Here is a 21,601-nt window from a genome sequence, read left to right as displayed (position 1 = left end):
TAAGAAGAGCCATATCCAACTCACTTGTTCAGGAATTTTATTAACAGAAGATAATATGCCATTATTTTTAGACAAAAAAAATTGAAACACATAGTATACATTATTTCCAATAATGCAAATGCTGTAATTAATTTTATACATTTAATCTTTTTTATATATGGCATTGGATGGATTGTATATGACACATGAAAATGTTTCAGGGAAATACAAGCATAAATTTTCCTACATAAAGTGGCCTACCCCCTTCTGGAAGTCATTCTATTCTAGCATCTGTTTCTGTTTCTTCTAAAAACAAATGATTCATTCATTTATTACACAAGAAATCTTTGAAATTTCTCCCATACATCATTTAGTAACTATTAAAAATAATTAATAGAGGAGACTAAGTATCACATAACAAGACAAAAATAATATAAAATATAATTAAAATAAGGAAACATTCTTACCAACTGGGTAATATGGCAGTGCTTTTGTTGTTTTAATCTTACATACATTTTTCTTTAAAAAAACCTTTTATTTATTTTCAAGTTATATGGCCACTCGGGTGAACCTCATGACATTGGACAGCAAATAGCAATTGAAGTTTTCTTGTTCAAGTAGAAATAGTTCCATTTCATTTGTGACATGTGCTAAATTACCATCAGTTCTACAATAGTTTTGCTGTCTGAACTTGATATATCAGCCATCATGGAAGCATAGATGTCTGTTGTTTGCTGCTAAGTCAATGTTTCCTGGCTACTAAGTCAATGTTCAGTAAAGGATTTGGGTTTTGTTTGTGCTTGGATTCTGAATTAAGCTTCCGCATGTATCTTCCTGTTGCCTTATAAACAAAAAAAATATCCCATAAGTCATACGGAAGAGTTTGTGGTAGATTTTAGATGGCTAATCTTTGTCCTGCTAATAAATGGGTAAGTGGTACAAAGGCATCCTGCTGCTACTATAAGTCCTAAACTGCACCATGCACAGAATATAGACCAGCTGTATCCATGTTCAACATTAGCAGGAAGACCATAGATGGTTTTGGGAAGGCGGTTTAGGTCAAAAGATATACTTGTTGCATAAGTACAGAGAGAAATAGTGCAAAAGATGCCTACAAAGGAAACATATAACAGAGTTATAAGATGTATAGAAATTGGAATTTCCAAATCATCTAGATACACGTAAGCTTTTAATTGTGTGATAACAATTTGCATTTACAGGAATGGCGTGAATAACAATGTCATACAATGTATCTGTCATCAGAATTGTATCAGGAAAAATGACAATTTAAATTACATTATTATAAAGCAAATATGTCCTATTGTAATAATAATTTTGAAACAAGATAGGTGGCAAACAAATGTGATAATAAAAAAAATACTACTTTAAAATAGTTGTGATCCAAATTTTTATTTCTGAGTTTTATAAAGGATATTCAAGTCAAACGAGTAGAATTGAACTTTTCAATGACTCCAAAAAGAAGTTTCAGTCCCAGGATTCCAAGAACTGGGATTCAATCCCAAGATCTTCCCTAGTCTGTAAAAGGAACTGGTGCTTCTTAAATGCCCAATTTTTAATCAATATTTTCATATATTAAATTATTTCAATATATTTTAAATTAAGATCCTTTTGTTGCCATCATCTTGGATAGATATTTGGGTTGGAATCCCTTAAAGTTTGTTTAATTTAATTTAATTTATTAAATTATTTATTTTGATATTTCTGTATTCTACCTCCCCTAATTTAATACTTCTGTGATTCATAGGTTTGAGAGCCAAATCAGATGAATCATGTTTTTTCAAAACGGATACTTTGGATGCCAGCAAGCCCTAGCACTAGCAGGCTCTGTACCCTTAGGGGCTACTGCCGAGAATCTGGACTGGAACTAGAGGCAGTGGTTACCAGCCCCTCAGAACGCAAAAGACAACTGGTGAAAGGTCATAAACTAGCACAGCAAAGAAATCAATAGCTGCTAGGGGAGGTTTGTGAAAAGAGATGATCTGATATTACATTGCTTCATGCATTATATACAGTACTATGTAAAGTGTGACTATCTGGCTCTTGCAATATTAAGGAAAGACTACAGCCTGATTTACACTTTTGTAACTTGGCATAGTAGCAGATGGACTGATTTACAGGTGCTTACCTTAATTCACTGCCAGAGTCTTGTGAAAATAGGGAAGAAAACGTATGTTATGATATGTACATATAAGGTATTTTGATTCAGAAAGATCTGTAGAAATTGCTTCCCTGAAGATTTGCTGTGTGTTCTCGGCAGGCAAGGAAGGATCTGTGGGCTATTCCAATTCTGCATATCCTAATGTAATTTATATCTATAGATAATTCATGTCTCATTTCTAACTTGCTGAGGTATAGTTTAAATTCAAGCTTTTTTGATAATACAGTATTTTAAGCAGCATTGGACTTCAATAGTAGCCTGTTCAGCTTAGGTTTTGCTTAGTGTAGAATGTAGAAATTTTTTATTCCTGGAAGTTATTTTCTGGTACTACTGGTCTCCTGAAATTAATATCAGATCTGAACCATTACACAGCCTTATGTGAGCTGGTAGTCTCAAATCAGCCTTTAGGATTTTTAACTACAGTGCAAAAATTGAACATAAATAACTTAAGAGTATCCTTCTCCCAACTCTTGCAGAATTGACTGTAAGAGAAGGAATCAACCTCACAAAGGAGACAATAGCAAAGTAAATAGAATAAATATATCATCGTAATGGCTTTTCATAGGACTATCGATAAATATCCATGGATTATCCATAAATATTCCTCTTGCACTTTCGCTTTCAAGCGGGTAGTCGAATTATTTTGGCATCTGAAGTAAAAAGTCCCCCAAATTACTCTTCCCAGTTCCAGCAGTAAAAATAGAATAACTATATTTAAAAACTAACAGACAAAAAAGAAAGTGTACCTGACATGAGGAAAAGAAGACCAGCAACATGCTGTGTGAGGCTTTTCTCCCAAAAGAAACCAGCTGCAATTACAATGCACCCGCAGAGAAGAACAGCTGCTGCCATCCCAAGAAAACCTGCTGTAATTCTTCTTGAATATATTCCATAAAAGAAAAAAAATAAAAAAAAACCCAAAAAAAAAAAAAAAATAAAAAAAACAAAAAATAAACAAAAATAAAAAAAAAAAAAAAAAAAAAAAAAAAAAAAAAGAATAAAAAAAAAAAAAAAAAACCCCCCCACAAAAAAAAAAAAAACCCAAATAATCCCCCCCCCCCCAAACCAACAAAAAACAACCAACACAAAAAAAAAACTTTTCCATAGAGCTGTCTCGAGTGTCCAGGTTGGGAGGAGCTCCAGTCTCGGCTCTTCCAGGCTGAGCTTGAAAATTGAGGAACGCCCCCTCACCGTCACGTGGTCCTCGGGCACTCCCCAGTTTTTTGCTCAGCCTCGTGGCTAACAGGCTGTTTTTCCCTTGCTCCGGTCGTTCAGCATTCTAGGCCTCTTCTCTCATTGCTTTTCACGTGGATCACCGGCAGGCAGCGCAGGAACTCAGGTTTGAACTCCCCAGGGAGTGTTTTTAATATCCGAGCCGTTTCTTTAAGGGGAGAAAACGAGCGCTTCGAGCACTCCCCCCCCCCCACTTCGTTTGCCGCCTAATCGCTCCGCGCGAGGCCGCTTCGTTTCTGCCTGCCTCTCCTCGCCTTAGCCGCCGTTCCCCCCCCGCGAACGCCTTCTAGCCCAGGGTACGCTTCCCTGGTTCTCCCAAAGGCCCTAATCTTCCCTGGGAGTTTACTGCTGCTGGGGCTGCCTCCGTTACTTGCGGCCTCCATCTCGGGCCCCCTGTGGCATCCGCCATCTTGGGTGGGCCCTGGAACGGCCGCCATCTTGGGTGTGCCCCGGAACGGCCGCCATCTTGGGTGTGCCCTGGAACGGCCGCCATCTTGGGTGTGTCCCGGAACGGCCGCCATCTTGGGTGTGTCCCGGAACGGCCGCCATCTTGGGTGTGCCCTGGAACGGCCGCCATCTTGGGTGTGCCCTGGAACGGCCGCCATCTTGGGAGTGGCCGCATGGCCGTCCGCCATTACTAGAGGCCCTTTTACAGGCCGCAGCCTTAACTGACTATTAGGCAGCCTGGGATTCCCTCGTCTCAGCCTGTCTTTTATTCTACCAACAGGCCTCCTGCAGAAATAGGGTCTGTTGGCCCTGCAGCCTTTTTTTCCCCAGCAGGCGAAGTAGCAGCTCTGCCCCCCCCCCCACCCCTTCCCCGGTCCGTCCGGCAGGGGTAGCTGCCTGGCGTTCACCTTTCTGGCTGATTGGTCTCTGGGCTAGGCCCTGGTTCGTACCAAAACAGAAAAAAAATTTTTGACTAAAAGGGGGGCGTGGAACGTGCGTTGGGATTCCCGGCCTCCCGTAGGCCGCATCCAGACCTGGTTTCAGCTTACATTATTCCCTTCTGCCTGCGGCCCCAGGGTCACTGGTTTTTTTTTTTTTTCAGAGGCCTACCAGTAGGCCGCATTGCCTCCCTGACTCCTGGGCAGATCCTGGGACTGCTCAAATACCTTGCAATCCTGCCTAAGTCCCCCCCCCAACTAAGGAGTTAGTTGCTTGCCATGTCCCTTCCCCGGTTCGCCCGGCAGGGACAGCTTGGCGTTCTTCTGGCTGATTGGCCCCCGGGCTAGGCCCTACTTCCCAACACGTTACAGAACAATTCTGTGGCCTTGACAAAAAAGGGGGTGCAACACGAGCATTGGGAGTTCCAGCCTCTGCTTAGGCTGTACCCAGACCCGTTAACCACCTCCCATTAACCAAAAAAATTTTTTTTTTTTCCTTTTTTCTCTCCTCTCCAGATGGCAGACGACAATACCTCTCGTGGCACTTCTCTGAAGGCCAAGGCCAAATCCCACCACCTGCGCAAACAGGCACAGGAACCATCCAAAGCTTCCCAAAGGGATGCCCTCAGGCGACACAGGGCCCTCGAAAGGGAAATTGACAGACGCTCCCAGGAGTCAAGCTCTGTGCCCCGGGACCCTTCCGTTCCATCAACCTCCACCCATCCTCCTCTCCCCTCCCCTCCTGCTTCTGCTTCTCCCCCACAGCCTGGACAGGCCCCTGAGATCACCTTGCCCATCACTGCTGTAGAACTGCGCCCGGAGGAGTCTCTCCCCATGGCGGAAATACCCGAAAACCTAATGCAGGCTATGGAGCTGGCCATCCGGCAAAGGGTAGCGCAACAGATGCAGCAGCTGGCCGGTCTGGCTCCTCGGCCCGCGGCCCCCGAGGCCCTAGGATCAGCGGCCTCGCATGGTCAGGCAACTCCTCAAGAGGACCTAACCTTACCTTTGGAGTTGGAGGGAATGGAGGCCCAAGAACCCGGGGACCCTTCCCTCTTTGGGGACGAGCAGGACCTTGACATGAGGTCCCTCATAGGCAGTGAACTCTTTTCGGGAACAGGTCCCTAGAAGGGGACATGTCGGAGGACGAGGGCCTCCCTCCAGGTCAGCCAGCGTTTCTAGGGCTCTTTAAACCGCACCTATTTAGGTCCCTCCTGTTCAAAGCCAGGACCACCTCGGGTCTGAACCCCCTCCCCACCCAACCCAGCGGCGGCAGGGGTTCCTCCCGACTCTCTCTTCTCTCAGCCCGTGGCGAAACTGAGGTGATCCCTGTCCCGCCCATATTCTCAGACATGGTTTCTAGGCAGCTGGCCTCCTCGGGCCCCCTCCCCCAACGCCCAGGACAAGCGGTTTTTAACCTGGAACCGCAGTTCTCCACCTTGCTCGATCCCCTCCCCGTGGACGCAGCCCGTGGTGAGCCTGGTTTCCCGCTCTACTCCCAGCGACTCACTCGATGCTCTCCAGCCCGAGGACAAGCGAGCTGAACTGGCCCTGTGCCGCGCTCACCTCTCTCTGACGCTTGGGCAGTCAGGGCTTCCACTGCCGCGTCGTTTTTCACCAGGTCTTCCATCAAGTGGCTCCAGCAGCTCAAGCAGCATGTCCCCACAGCCAATCTCAGGGCGCACCAGGACATTGCCAAGATCCTGGCCGCAGCCGAGTTTTGGCAGACGCCACCTTCCAGGCGGCAAAGTTCTCCACCAGGGCCATTTCGTCCCAGGTTACCGCCCGCCGTCTACTCTGGCTCCGCCACTGGCAAGCGGACGTTAAAAACAAGACTAAGCTAGCAACAGCCCCCATCTCTGGGGGGAAGTTATTTGGACCGGTTCTCGACCCATTCCTGGCCGAGACCCGGAACAAGCGCAAGTACCTCCCTTCCCTCTCTAGGAGGTCCGACTTCAGAGGCTCCCCCTCTCCTCGCCAGGGTTCTTATCACTCCTCCTCCTTTGCCAGATACTACCGATCCTCTCCCTATAGATCTCCCTACCGAGCGGAGCCGGATGGGTCCGGAGGTAATTCTTCCAGGAAGCCCTCCCGGGGATCCGGGAGAGGTTCGTTCCGTCGTTCTCGATAATGCAATCGCCCTCAGGCGCTTGTCCCTTAAAAAAAAAAAAAAAAAAAAAAGAGGAAGGAGTGCGAGAAGGCCTTCTCTACTCCGACCTTTAACCCCTGCTTGCAACAGGCTCCTACCCCAGGAGCACTCTTGTCCTCCTCACCCTGCCCTGGGCAACTGGTCGGCAACACATCTACCCCCATTCAATGCTAGCTGGGGTCCCTTCTTGCGCTCCCGGGCCTCACACAGATCTCTGCGCCTCCCCTCCTTCTCTCTGTCCCAGAGTTCTCCCAGGGGAATTCCCATCACGGGTCGATCTTCCCAGTTTCTTGAATCCAGGTCCCAGTGCACACCTGTTTGCCTATTTGGCGGGACTGCCTCCCGGATAGCTCCGCCTCCTCTTTAGGCCCCTTGTTGAGACATTCCAATATCCAGGGGTTTTTCTCCTGTTGGGCATGCCTTCCAGCGGGTCATCGGGGTTCCAGGAGAGATTCTATACCAGACGGGGCCCCACCCGCAGGACTAGCCAAGCTTTGGTATGTCCCAACCTGGACACTCGAGACAGCTCTATGGAAAAGGGGCGTTGGTTCTTACCTGATACGCTTCTTTTCGTAGAGCTGTTGAGAGTGTCCAGCCCCACCCGTAGGCCGTCTGGTGGGAAACCTGGCTGTTCGACCGAGCAATCTAATATATTTTTTTCCTGAGCGTGATGAGAACAGGACTTTCCTTCTCGTCTGTGCAAAAACCTGGGGAGTGCCCGAGGACCACGTGACGGTGAGGAGGCGTTCCTCAATTTTCAAGCTCAGCCTGGAAGAGCCGAGACTGGAGCTCCTCCCAACCTGGACACTCTCAACAGCTCTACGAAAAGAAGCGTATCAGGTAAGAACCAACGCCCCATCCATTGCTACATGATACGGTCATTTAAGTGAGCTGTGCCCAACTGCAACCTTTTTTTTGTTATGGTCATTAAGCAAATCACAGTCATTAAGCAAATAATGTTATTGTTTCCTCCACTGACTTTGCTTGCTGAAAGACCCTGGGTCACAAATGATCATAAGACCTCAGGATGCTGCAATAGTCATAAATACAGTATGAGGACTAGTCACAAGTCACTTTCTTCAGCACCATCTAACAGTTGTTAAATGAACGGTAGTTAAATTGAGGACTCCCGGCATGTTAAATGTAATATGACTTTTTTAAATGATAAAAATTTTCAAGTCATGGAGCTATTATTGCTTGTCAATTTTAATAAGAGAAAAGTGATGGACACATCTGATTTGTTTTTCTTTTTGTAATGTTTTAAAAACCCTTATTCTAAAAAAATCAACACTGGCCATTTCTATGACCACTTCTACCTCATTTTTGCACCTCAGTTACTAAAAAAAAAGTACTATTAAATAGGTAGCCTTTTGCCATCAAAAAGTTATTCCACCCTATTCTAAAAGGAAATTTTGCTACATCTATATTTGTTTAACAAACTGAATGGTGGATTGTATATAAAATATGACATTTCCAAAACTGGTGTGCAATACTTTTTGTTTGAATGCAGTAACTTTAGAATAGGTAACATTGTATACTAATATTTATTTTCACATTTGTAACCTGCCCTGTATCAATGGAGCACATATTAGGAAGATCACACGTTCAACCTAAATGCACAAGTACTTACGTAACAAGTGCCATTCATCCTGCTGGATAATCTTAGTTAAATTGATAGGGATGTTCCATAAGCGTCGTATTGGTGTGGCAAAATGATACTTGATTGCTGTGCATCTCTGAGCAATACCTTTAGAAAACACAGAAATATTTAATGAATAATTCTGAACAGGATCTGAATGATGACTTTTTAACATAGAGAAATCCAGTAAATGAGATGCTTCCAAATTAGACTTTTATTGTGAAATTGAAATATTTATAAAGTAATTTCCTTGTTCAAAGAACTTATATGAAGAGGTAGGGACTACCATAATCATTTTAATTATAGTACTTCTGCATTTTCCCACCAATGAATGTGATGCCTACCTTGGATTTTATCTTTGCTTTTTTTGTTATTTTTTGTTTTGATATTGTTTGGAATTTAGATATTTATTATTATATTTTTCACATTAGAACTTGTACACTGCCCAAATTTTACTGGGGCAAGTTAACATTTTGTATGTAAGCAAATAAAATCAATAAGCCAGCATTGAGCCCAAAAGACAAATCATAATTTATTATTCTATTGATAAAACTTATGCAACTAGTTTAATGGAACACATTATACAGTACTAAGCCAGTGTTGGGGTTGGAAAGGGGTAGCTGCTAAATACTAGCCTGTAATTTCCATGCTGTAGTAGGTTCCCCATTCATAAACAGGCCTATTCTAGGAAAGCCACCTCCATTTTATTTATTTTTTTACTTTTCCTCCAACCCACTATAGAGGGGGAGATGTAAAAAAGAGCAGAAATGACTGGCCTGGAGCGTTGATAGCAATCTCACAGGTTTGGTTTTTACTTTTTCCTCAAATAGATTAAATCCAGTGTATTGTTCACGCATAGTCTATTATTACTTTGAAGAAAAATCCCTACTGGCAAGGAGGTGATAAAGCATCAAGCAGTCAATTGTATGTTTCAATCTGTCATGCCCCTGGTGGAGACTGATTCTGAGGGAGAGGAGGAACAGCCAACAGGGAGTGGAAGTGTGGCTCCAGAGCTGGTGGTGGAGGCTGGGGAAAGGGCAGAGGCCAGCTGAGCAGTCAGAGGAGGACCCAGGCCCATCCCCTATCCATCCTAGGGCATGCAGGGAGGAGAGGATCAGGGAAAAACGTGGTCTACTTGGGTGGAGAGGGCCATGATCCTCTTCGTGGGTTGCAGGTGTGAGATCTGCATAAGAGTTTGGACCTGTGTGCTAACAAACACTGGAGACAAATTAGTATTTTATTCCTGGATGAGATTTATCTTGGTTGGTGTTCTTCCAACGGATTGTACCTGGTTATCTTCCTGAAGTTTGTAAGTCTGGTCTGTTGTGGAATTTTCTTCAATGTGGTTTGGTTTTGGTTTTTGCTTCGTCATCTGCTCTTTGAATTTGAACTGTATTTCTTTCGTTTGGAATGTTAATCTTCAAATGTGAACAATTAAACAGTGAAGCCAAGTTGAAGGCATTAAAGGACCTTTATTTACGTTTTGGTTTTTGTTATATTTTTGATACACTCCGAGTCATCACACAATCTAGAAAGCAATAACAATAGACTTAAGACTTATATACTGCTTCACGGTGCTTTACAACCCTCTCTAAGTGATCTACAGAGTCACCATACTGCCCTCAACAATCTGCGTCCTGATTTTACTGATCTTGGAAGGATGGAAGGCTGAGTCAACCTTCAACTGGTGAGACTGCCAGTTAGCAGCCTGCAGTCAGCAGAAGTAGCCTCCAGTACTGCATTCTAACCACTGCGCTACCATGGCTCTTGGCAGCTGTAATTCTCCACTTTGTAGCATCACTATTATAACTCCCATATAATAGGTTTTTTTTTTCCTTATCTGCTTGTGGCCTATTTTCAGAAATAATCTGATTTATACAAGATGTTTGAATGTTACCCTTTTCTGTCAAGACACATTACTACAGTATGGAAAACTATCTGAAATTTTATAAAAGGTGCACAAAATAATCACAATTGGGATGAATTTGAAAAGTCCCAACTTCTGTGGCAGTAGGGTGGAATATTTCCTTTTGTTCTTTGGTTTGGCTGACTATAAATATTAAGAGGTCTCCCTAGAGAAACAAGCAGTGAAATATTATACAATAATTTTGCCAATTATGATCATGAAAGCACTTACTCATTCTTACAGTTTGGCTGCTAACAAGACAGCATATCCCCAACTGAATGACAAACTTCACAGTTGCTGATTGTGCAGTACAATTAAAACAATTTATAGCCCTATTTTCAAGATAACCTAGAACAAATATATGCAATTAAAATTTAGTTCTGATGCACTAACTGTGTCTGAAATTCCTAATCTAATTAGAAACCATTAGAAAATGATTTTGAAATTCTTTTGTAAGAAACTTCTATAAGTTTTGTACTTTTGTCTTTACAATTTAAGAACCGTATTGTGATGAATATGGGAAATGTTCTTTTTTAACAAATCAATAGGTTAGAGTAGAAAAAAAAGTCCCTTCTTCCATATTGGTCTTCTAGCATAAAGAAGATAGAGCCCATTCCTTGAAGCATCCAGTTTATCTGAAAAATAATCTTTGGTCAACTTAGTCTCATTTTAAATATAATATTAATATAACATTTAAGTTGACTAAAGATTATTTTTCAAATAAACTGGATGCTTCAGAGGACATTTAGCAAGGAATCTTCTTTATGCTAGAAATCCAATATGGAAGAAGGGACCTTTATTTGTATGTTCTGGTCAGCTGTACATTGACACCAGTTTAGTCTAATATTCAACAGGTTGTAAATGGTAAAGAAATTTCATGATTCAAAGATATAAATGTAATGCTAAATTATATTCTGAAATTTTGGAATTTATCAAGCTACAAAAACTCTGATTAATTATGCATGGGTAATATAAAAATTATATTACGTTAATGGAAAAATGGTATAATGTATATTGCTTTAAATATACATTCATACAACCTACAATTGAATAAGTTCTTCCAACATTGAAAAATCTGATCCCATAAAATTCTTTGTAATCACATTGCTTAAGGTTTGAATTCCATAGTATATTGTTGTGTTAATATATAATGTAAAGAACTTTTTTATTTTTTGTTCTTTGGAAATATTTCCTATATTTTATGGGCTACTTTCATTAAATGTGAATGCTAAAACTTTAACTATGCTTGTGATACAAGAACATGTGCTGTACAAAAATGCATCTGAAAATGGCAAGGCCTATCTAAAAGGGGGAATAGTGGAAATGATTTTCTGTAAAACAATATTCATTCTCCAAAGGCCACAGAGGAGTATAACAGTTATGTGGCAACACTGTTTAGTTTTTAAAAAGTTGTTCAGTAGTTATGGCACTATCCTGTAAAAAGAAGACTATTCAAAAGAAGATCAATTAGACTGATGGGCACCGTGAACTACGTGACTGTCCGCTTAGGTATTCAACCCTGGTGAATGACAGAACCACCCAACTTGAATATCATAATGTGGAGAGGCTTCTGCTTACAAGGAAGAGTATATGGGCAGTAAACATATATACCTGACAGCACCAGAACATGTCTAGGTAATTTGAAGCCAAATTAGGAATGAAAAACATCAGTTTAGTAAGACATGTTTCAGAGTAGCTAATTACTAGAAACAATATATATTACTACAGCAGTGAGCCTGTAATCTGTTAGCCTGTTGCTTTTAATCCTGCCTTCATTTGTTCTTTTGTCTTTATCTTCTAGAAGCTCAATTATGTCTTCAACTGGTTTGGTTTCTGATTTCTTAACCAACTTCCTCTGGCCATAAGTGAGTCTTTTTTAACAACTGGAAATATAACAATGTTTTTTTTTCCAATTCAGTTTTTAATCTTGACTTTAGATTTGAAATACATATTTGAAGCTCAGTTTTCTTACTTTGTCATTTCAATTTAAAAGCCTCCATGTAATATTTTTTATACATTTATTTCTACCTGTCTTTTGGGCTAAACCTTCATAAGGCAGTTTTCATTAAAAAGATTAAAAGCAAAACAACAAATAGTGTTGTTAAAAGTCGTACACAATTAAGTAACTGTATGTTACTTGCATAATGTAAGTACAGGCTGTGCAAACATGTAAATCATATATATCTATATTTAGTATGGAAACCTGATACTACCTAGCAATTTCTTCATTCTGGAATTTGTTCTTATGATAGCAATAGCAATAAGACTTATACACCACTTCACAGTGTTTTACAGCCCTCTCTAAGTGGTTTACATAGTCAGCATATTGCCCCCAACAATCTGGGTCCTCATTTTACCGACCTCAGAAGGATGGAAGGCTGAGTCAACCTTAAGCCTGGTAAGATTTGAACTGCCAAATTGCAGGCAACCAACAGAAGTAGCCTGCAGTACTGCATTGTAACCACTGCGCCAATATGATCTTCACTAAAACAGTGTCTGAGGAAATATCTGTTCAAGTACTGTAGAGTTTCAACTCAAGATATTTGCTATCAGAAGAAAAAATATTGCTAATCAGCTAAACAATTTGGTAAAAAATAATAATTTTTAATATTTCTGAAAAAGAACATCAGTTTCCAGAGCAATACCTACTACATTTTTATTTAACCAAGAAATTAAAGGTGGACACCTTAAAAAGCATTTCAGTGTTGTGAGAGATCAGGTTGCTTAATTATGGCGGAGAATGCTACGGTTCAAATTTTCAATTATCTATTTGACAGAATTTAAAAGCTAAACTCAAGTAAGGAAGAAAGCCATATTTCCAGGAAGGATGATAAAATATGAAATAATGCTGATTTGGGAATAAAGAATGTCCATTAACTTGGGCAATATGAAGAGAAATCAATGAGGTTGTACTTCATCCTTTCCTTGCCCTATTCAACAGTACCTCAAATTACCTTTTTTCTGAAACTGCTTTTCTCTCCAAAGTATAGGAGAAAATAATATTGCACGTAATAGCTCGTCCCTTAAAGATAGTGCAACAAATACTGTTAGCCCAGTATTCAACATTTGCAGTGACTAAAAAGATTCTCTGAGAAAGCCCATAAGGACAGTATTATTCTCTTGTTATATTCACTAAGCGCTGCTTGAAGATAGATTAGTGGAAGTAATACAGAGCCACTGATAAGCCTGTCCTCCATGGTAATTCCCTTTAAAACTATTCAAGCCAATGGCCATCACTCCATCTTCAATATAAATTCTACAGCTACATTATTGGCTCCATAGTTTTTTTATTCATTTATTATAAAAGCTACCCTAGGCCACTTCAATCGTATACTCTAATGGCAGGAAATACATATTATGCATATTAAAGATATCAGTAATAAAGCGGCCAACAGATTCAAAATAACAAAAGAATAGCACACATCAATCAGCTCAAGTACATCTCTCTTCTTCACCTCAGTCTCCAACTATACATTTAAAAAGCCACATTTTAACAGTTTTTTGAATAAAAAGAGTAAGGGTACAAGTCTTACATTTAATGAGAGAATAGTCCATAGGAAGGGACATCTCACAAACAAATGTTTACTTCCCAGTCCCCTTTTGTTACACTTTACATGGATCGGGACTTTCATCAGGCCTCCACAGGATTGTCCTGGGCAGGGAGATTCTATCTGGAGCAGGTGACCTCAAAGACAAACTTTAAGTCATGTAGGACCTTTAAAGGTGATCATAAGCACTTGAGGGTGCCACCATTCAGCATTAACAGATAAACGCAGGATCTAGTATGTAGTATGGCAAAGGAAGACAAGCACATCTTCATCTTCTTTTCTACTTTATAATTTTCTATCTCACAAGGTTCCTAAACAATTTGTCAGAATGACATAATAGAGATGCTCCAGTGCCTTCTGGATTTTTTTTTTTTCAGATATACAATATCTTCTTGAAATTAATGGTCAGAATCACGTACAGTTTTTCAAGAGTTTTAAATAAAATTTCTTTATTTGTTCCCTTCCCGATAATCCATTCAGGATTATGGATTATTGGGAATATGCCTTTTAGTTCAACAAGAGTTGCATTCTGAGTGAACACTTTAACTGAGCTATCTGCTATAAACTAAACATCTTTTCCATATTAAGTAATTGAAAGTTTAGAGTGTAAAATAATTTAAATTGCTTTTGCCATTTTGAAAGTCCATTTATTCTATCTGTAGACATTGTTATAGAGCTAGTATGAAGAGTTGAGAGGATGTCTCATATAAAATGTTTATATATAAAATATAGAGGACATGAGTGTTTTCCTCCTGGAAATATAAACAGAAAAGCAAAAAATCAAAATGCTAGTTTCTGGGGTGAAGAAGACATGTGTTCTATTATTTCAGAAATATGATTAGTAGTTTCTATCAGCTGAAGGAAAAAATGTCATCTCTGCAAGACAGACCATTATGTATCAAAAAGAGAAGGTCATCTGCCTTTGCTTTATTAGGTGCAGTGGCTCCACAGCATTTTCAGAATGAAAGGAATTCTTGAAGCACAGCCTAAAAGTTGTGCAATGAAATAAAAGAAATTGTAACCAGTGGATGGTCCTTGCATAATTGAAGAGAAAATATTCACTATTATAACAGATGTTTTATGTATTACTCTGGGGAGTTTTGAAAGAGATTGGTAGTTACCCAAACCAGATGCTGCGGCATGCTGAATAATTGCTTAGTGAACTTAAGATTACTACATACTATACAGATAATGAAGACACATAATGCATGGGAAAGAAAGAGGTATAGAATGAAGCAGGCTAATACATGGGGTTCAGTCATTGAGAGGTTGATGAAGACTGGATTCATTGTGTACTTTGTGTGATTATTATACATTAACAGATGAATATAACAATGCTTAGCAAATTAGTATGCAGTCTCCTGCTCCTTGGTCACTAATAAAATGCACTCTATTGGTGATATGCAGCATAAATGTCACATTAGAGAATGCACTTCTGTATCCATATAGTCAAGATGTTTTTTTTCTTCCATCTAGTATTACATTTGCAGAAAACTGAGGAAAATAAGAGAAGGGTGGAAAGCCACAACTAGTATTCAACAAAGTTATGAGCAGCATTGCAGGGCAGAAGAGGACTATTGAGGACAATGACTAGCACAGTGATGACAACCAACAACCATAACAATGTAAAGGAAAGAACAAAGAGACTGCCATGATTAATGATTTTGTGTGATGATGGCACTAGATATGCTGGCAAGAGGCGTGTTTGTTGTATTCTCAGGAGTTGTGACCTGGAGATGACAAGTGCATTATAGTAACAGCTGTGAGATTCATTCTAGACTGGGAGGTTTCAGGATGGAATCCACATAATTATATTGTGGAGTGACAGACTTTTGGGGAAGAAAAGGTGCACATACAAAAAAGACATATAAAAAGACATGTGCATATGTCATGTGGCACCATGTATCTATATAGTGAAGAAATTATGGTGGGGCCTGTTCTATTTCACATTTGTCACGGGCTGGGAAGAAGATGATGCACTTTGAGGTGGCAACGGTGGGAAAGGAGAATGCAAGCTGCAACCCCGCCCGAGGTCGCCCCCTCACCTCTGTCCAGTAGGTTATCCAGGTCTTGGTCGACCCCCAAGAAGTAGCATTTCCTCCAGAGACCAGCGTAAGTGGCGAAGAGTGGCCGGCCGCACCGAGATTGCAGCCACCGGAGCCCCAGGAGCGTTCGCCAGTTCTCTAGCTGCAGCAGCAGGTTCCCGGTGGGGGGAACTGCCACCGCACTGCCTTCGCGGGGGACCCGTGCCTTGGCATCCCGCAGGGGCAGGTGCGGCAGCGGCAGCAATCGGCGGCGTAGGTCGGGCGAGTGGGCGCTGCCGACGCGGTCCTCGCAGCTCTCCCGGTGGCGCCGGGGGTCAGTCTCATACCAATGGTCGGTGAAAATGGCCGTGACGAGCAACGCCAACGAGCAGAGGCTGAGGCACAAACTGAGCACCCGCGCTCGCACGCCGCCCATGGTTTGTCCCCGGGCGCCCCTCGTCTGGCACGCAGTGTCTTTCAACGGATGCCCGTACTGCTTTCAGAGCTTCCGCGCATGGTGCCGCGAGGGACAGCAAAGGCGTCCAGAAGGAGCCTCCGGTTTCTGCTCGCTCGCATAATCAAGCCATCGACTGGGGAAAAGGCGGCATCTGTCCCGCGTTCATTGTTCACTCTCCACGGGCGGGTCGCGCTACACAAAAGACAGCCAAGGAGTCTTGCAATACCTCTGAAGAGACGCCAGGGGGAGCAAGATGGCCGCCCTAGCTTCAATTGATCGGCAGCTACGCCCGGGAACAAGAAAGCGCGCGAAGCCAACTCAGCACACTGGGAGTGGGCTGAGCAAGTCTGCGCGGCCGAGGATCCTTTGTCTTAATGAAGAAATATTAGGAGTGTTCTCGTTTATTCTAGTTAGTCCAATTGACTGCAGGCGGGAATTTCATGAGGATAAGCATAATAGAATATGCTTATCCTCATGAAATTAGGAATGGAAAATCTAAGAGGTCTGTAGGGGGTGTGCATAAGCGCACCAACGTGCCTACCGTCCCAATTTCTTTTATTTTTCTAATATATATCCATGTATTCATAACTATGTTTTTACTTATACTTATTATCTTGTAAGCAATTGACAAACCAAATAAAATAAAATAACAATAAGAGTCCCTGCAGAAGAAATAGAGCTTATTACAGTATGTGAAAATGCCAAATGATCTCATTGTTTAATTAGCATTGCCTCATGCTGTTATAGGATTAGTATTTTGTAGGGAAGAGAAAGAGATCAATTCCAAAAACATTCTATTAGTTATATGCGAATGGGTGGATTTCAATTCATTAGGTGTGAAATATCCACCAAAACACCTTGCACAGTAGGCAGATGTAGGCAGCCATCAAAGTATTTGCTGGAGGCTCTCACATGACTGCCAGTGGGAGGGGGGTTATTCATAAAGTTCAATGGATGCAGCCAATCTATCCATTTATCCAAAAGCAAAAATTGCATATAATCGGAAGAAAAGCAGAACCTACTGAAAATGTCTCTTCATTTTAATACAGAACATGTTCCCCGCTCCCTGGGTACAGAAAGTGAAACAAATATATTTATATCCTATTTTTTTTAATGATTTTCATCATCTCTTTGGGATAAATAGATTAGACTTCCATTTTCCTAGGTTGGCCAGTGGAACTGTTTTACTATGGTACACAGGTAATCCTCAAGCTATAATAACAGTTGGGCCTGAGATTGCCATCTCTAAGCAATGTGATCACCATCTATAATGTTACATGACTACATTGCTAAATGATAGCAATTCAGGCAGCACCAGTTACCACTTAAGTGTGTATAAGCAGGAGTTGCAGGGGTGCTGCAGGGAATTAGGGAGATCCTGAGAGGCTGAAGGTGTGGTTCATATGTACAAATGCAGAGAGGCCCAAGGAAGAAGGGCATGGTGCATTGTAGTGGGAGAGACTTACCAGAGCAACTTATGATGTTCCCTTCTGGCATCCCCAATTACCTTGCTTGTGGGAAACCAGCAGAGAAGGTCACAAATGGCCTGAACTTCAAGAACTTATTATAAGTAGCACTCATTCAGCACCATCACTGTTTCAGTTGCTGACCTGAAATAAAAAGATAAGGACCACTCTGTGGGTCCCAAGTGTCACAAATGCTATTTCAGAATTAGAATATTAATAAGCATATTCTGCCAATTATTAAGATAGGGCCACAAGATGTTTGATCCATGATATACATTTTAAAAATAGCATAATGTAGCTCTTTTAAGGCTCCTGATTGGCATATCCCATGCTTCATTAAGGCTAAAATCTGGCCAAATTTCAATAGACACCTGCATCATCCACACTGTATGCCACTGAATCATTCTAGATTCTTTCTGGTTTACAGTAACAAAAATATATAATAAAACTTCCATGCTAATAAATCACAAATCTCCCCCCCACCACTCCAAAAAACAACATAATATAGAGAGCCAATTCGTTTAGATGCCGGCCTAGAAACCAGGAGACTGTGAGCTCTAGTCCTTCCTTAGGCATTAAAGCCAGCAAGGTAACTTTAGGGCAGTCACTCTTTCTCAGCCCAGCTCACCTCACAGAAATGTAGTTGTGGGGAAAATAGGAGGAAAAAGGAGTATTAGGTATGTTCACCACTTTGAGTTATTTATAAAGTAATAAAGATGGGATAAAACAAATAAATAATGCAGTATATAAGGTTCATAGTTAAAAGATCTAGGAAACACCTATCAGTTTATACAATTTATTTATCAACTTGATATGCTCCCACATCTCAGAAAAAATTCTTAGGTGGCATATAGCAGAGGTCTCCAACCCAAAAGCTGTGGCCCATTAGTGGGCTGTGGCCTATTTGGAACTAGGCCATGTAAACAGTGGGCCATTGTGCAAGTGTGCAGCTTGATTTGCGCAAGCAGGTCAGTGGGTGTGCATACCCACATAGCTCAACTTGCGCAAGTTGAACTGTGCACACATGCACATGTGCACAAAGGTTGCAGACCATTAGCATATACCAAAAATGTATAAAACAAAAAAAACAAAACAAAAAAACATACAAAGCACATATTTAAACTTTTTGTAAAGAAAGAAGCACACACAAAAGATTAAATAAGCAACAGATTCAACACATCCAGCATTGTCATTTAAATATTTAATTAAATCAGTCCCTTTTGAGAACTCGTCTCCTTTACACAGGATAAATTCATGTTTTTATGGACAATTGGGATAAATTCATATTCAAGTGGCTTTACACAATTTTTATGCTCAACTGGCTTTGAAAAAGCTCTGTCCTTAGGTTCCAATTTGCCTAATTCAGTTACACAGCACATACTAAGAGATGTTTTCCTTCTGGAGGAGCCATTGTTCAGTGGCAGAACACCATTTCTAGAAACAAGACTGGTTTCCCATTTGCAATTTTGCAACAGAGTGTCAACATTTGACTGCAGGCATAACTAGCATCTAAAAGCAATACAAGATGATGACAGTGAAAATAAATAGTATAACTTTTATTTGCCAAAAATATTCAGTATATTTCCAATTATGATGAATGGGATAATTAGGTTGGAAAACACTCTGGATATACGCTAAACTGTAAATAAGAGTAAAATCTAAATAAGGCTGTATATGTGATATACATACAATTTATATATATCAAAGAATATCTGTGTGTGTGTGTGTGTGTGTGTGTAAGAATTGATAAAACCATTATAAAACATAAAATGGAAAATATAGACACTTAGATTTTTTTTTAAACCAGCTTATTGGCTATGAATGAGCTATGAAGCTTGATTACCTAACATACTCAATCTAGACAATCCTGTAGTATTTTTTAAGGTGCTTTTGATCATGGGTACCTATTTTAGGTTTTATTTTATTTTAGTCTTTGTTTTTCTTTATGGTTTATCTTCCATTATTGTACTCATTTAGATTTGGTTATTTATAATTATGTTGCTGCTACTTCTTTCTATTCTAAGCTATCTATAGCCCAGAATCCTTTAGGACTGGGACTGATTATAAATTCTGTAAAATAAATGAATAACTTAAATAATTGCAAGTAGTATTGATAAATAAATATACAAGAAAAAGCCACATAAAACAACTTATACAAAGCATGAAGTTATCACTGATTAACTTCAAAATGAAAACCAGCTGAATATGACTATTTTTCACCAGTAGGACAGTTCAAAACAGATGGATGAGTTGTTAAAATGATCCTACTGTATAGCCCATTTACGTTCACCATCAAGTAAGGGCAGATCTTGATTTATGAGCACAATTGAGCCCAAATTTCTGTTAATTAAGACATTCCAAATCAGGGACAACACTTGGACTACAGTTCTTAGAATTATCAGCCAATAAATTTTTTTGCTGCCTAGCAATTCTGGATTTCATTGTCCGAACACATTTGGAGGATAGCAAGTTAGGGAAAACTATACTAATCTACAGTATGGCAACTAAAAGTAAAGTAATATGATAAAATATCCTCGTGTCTAAACAAAAGTTACAGCTGCCAACATTTGAGTCCAACACCTAGAATCTAGAGTGCTTGGGGATTGTGGGATAACTAGTTACCATAGAACACATTAACATATTCCCTATGCATACATACATTTTGAAACAACTTTGTACTTTTCTTTTCAGAATTAAATGGGTTACATGGAATATGCTAAACCCTAATTAAGTAACACTAATTAGAATGTGTATTATTTATCCATGATAGGATTCATTCCTCTTCACAAGCTTGTATGAGCCATGGGGGCACAGTGGCTAGAATGCAGTACTGCAGGCTACTTCTGCTGACTGCCAGCTGACTACAATTTGACAGTTTGAATCTCACCAGCTCAAGGTTGATCAGCCTTCCCATCCTTCCAAGGTCAGTAAAATGAGGATCCAAGATATTTGGAGGCAATATGCTGACTCTGTAAACCACTTAGAGAGGGCTGTAAAGCACTATGTAAAGTCTATAAATCTAAGTGCTATTGCTTTTATATACACAGAAACGACTCACAACATTTTACGGCCAGAATCAGAATTCCTGGCTTCCTAAAAAGCAAGGTACCCAACTATTGTGGCTACCACTGTGCTTTGGCCTCTAGGACAAAAATTCCTATCCCTACCTATTGAAAAATAAAATATGCATATAATAAATACATTTTCTATTTTATGTCTTCTTTATAGCTAAGCCTCAAATTTACAAGAGAATCCAAATGTTAATAGAAACATCAGACTTCTCCAGATTATATTACAAGCTATTTAAAAAGGGAAAAACAGGTTACTTAGGACCAGTGTATCAAAAATAGGGCAGTCTTGACTTCTTTACTCAAACATTATCATTTGCGCCAACAGGATTTTGATGCCTTCTTAAGATGAATTCGCTTTCTGCTGTTGGTTTGGTTAAGAAGACAGATCCGCACCATTAAGAGTTGTGCGTGAAGCCCAATTTCAGAATCGGAGCCTTTCCTCTCCCACGCACCCGCCTTCTAAACAAGCAGCACACCGCATTACAAGGCAGCGCTTCAAGGAAGGTGCCAAGTGATAATCGTTCCTACAGCAAAGGGTCAGCATAGCTGACGAATTGCACCCCACATCCCTCCGGACGGCGCCTGGTGCAAAAATGACTTTATACACACTTACGTGAAAGTCAGACCGATGAGCCTAAATTTGGCAGAAAGCGCAACGTACCGTACTGTAAACAACTTTATCGAACTACCGCCTTGAAAACCTACATAGCCAGTATACAGCTTTACAAATTAAATGAAAATAGTTAATAGTAATTAAATACTAAAGGTCCGCACATGCTTCTATCCCGCCGAGAAGGGTCCGCCGGTCCGCCAAGCCAAGAAGGGTACTTGTGGTCCCGGATTCACGGTCACCTGAGCGCTGGAAGACAGAAGCCGCCGAGGCCGCACCAGCTGCTCGGGCTCTTGGGTCCGAATATTTGGCCTCCGAGTGTCCCAGGCCGGCCTCCCTCGAGCATGCCCAGATGCCTACCAGCCTCACCTTTCCCTTACGCCGCCTCTGCCCCCCGCCCGCTGCGTCCTAAGTCTTGCGAGACAGCCGCCGGGCAGCTGAAGATCTTGCGCGCAT

At 40.9% G+C, this 21,601-nt stretch overlaps 2 protein-coding genes across 9 annotated transcripts in view; one reads left to right on the top strand and one right to left on the bottom strand.

Moving 5' to 3' along the window:
• Window positions 1–15,594, top strand: part of THUMPD2 (THUMP domain 2 tRNA and snRNA guanosine methyltransferase) — a 35,622-nt gene extending 20,028 nt beyond the window's left edge. For 3 of the 6 annotated variants that reach the window (XM_087931331.1, XM_087931317.1, XM_087931372.1), the window contains exon 11: window positions 11,771–11,931. The gene's annotated coding sequence lies outside the window, so the exon portion shown is untranslated. Of the gene's footprint in view, window positions 1–1,744; window positions 1,881–11,770; window positions 11,932–14,993 lie in introns of those variants that run through there. The other 3 variants (XR_015743226.1, XM_087931337.1, XM_087931327.1) reach the window with 3 other exon arrangements.
• Window positions 25–21,538, bottom strand: TMEM178A (transmembrane protein 178A). 3 transcript variants are annotated; one of them, XM_087931402.1, is made up of 4 exons: window positions 21,310–21,538; window positions 8,045–8,171; window positions 2,905–3,032; window positions 25–1,090 (listed from the first exon to the last, which is right to left on the bottom strand). In XM_087931402.1, the coding sequence occupies exons 3-4, from the start codon at window positions 3,008–3,010 to the stop codon at window positions 849–851; spliced, it is 348 nt and encodes a 115-aa protein (XP_087787528.1). In that variant the 5' UTR covers window positions 3,011–3,032; window positions 8,045–8,171; window positions 21,310–21,538; the 3' UTR covers window positions 25–848. The 3 variants fall into 3 exon arrangements, with proteins under 3 accessions (XP_087787528.1, XP_087787526.1, XP_087787524.1); XM_087931400.1 differs by lacking the exon at window positions 21,310–21,538 and adding an exon at window positions 17,465–17,590; XM_087931398.1 differs by lacking the exon at window positions 21,310–21,538 and adding an exon at window positions 15,563–16,173.
• Window positions 21,539–21,601: the final 63 nt, after the last annotated feature.

Source organism: Pseudonaja textilis, chromosome 1, assembly GCF_049901715.1.
Source record: "Pseudonaja textilis isolate UNSWEBS1 chromosome 1, rPseTex1.2, whole genome shotgun sequence".
In the NCBI taxonomy this organism is placed as follows: domain Eukaryota; kingdom Metazoa; phylum Chordata; class Lepidosauria; order Squamata; family Elapidae; genus Pseudonaja; species Pseudonaja textilis.
This window is presented reverse-complemented; position numbering and strand designations above follow the sequence as displayed.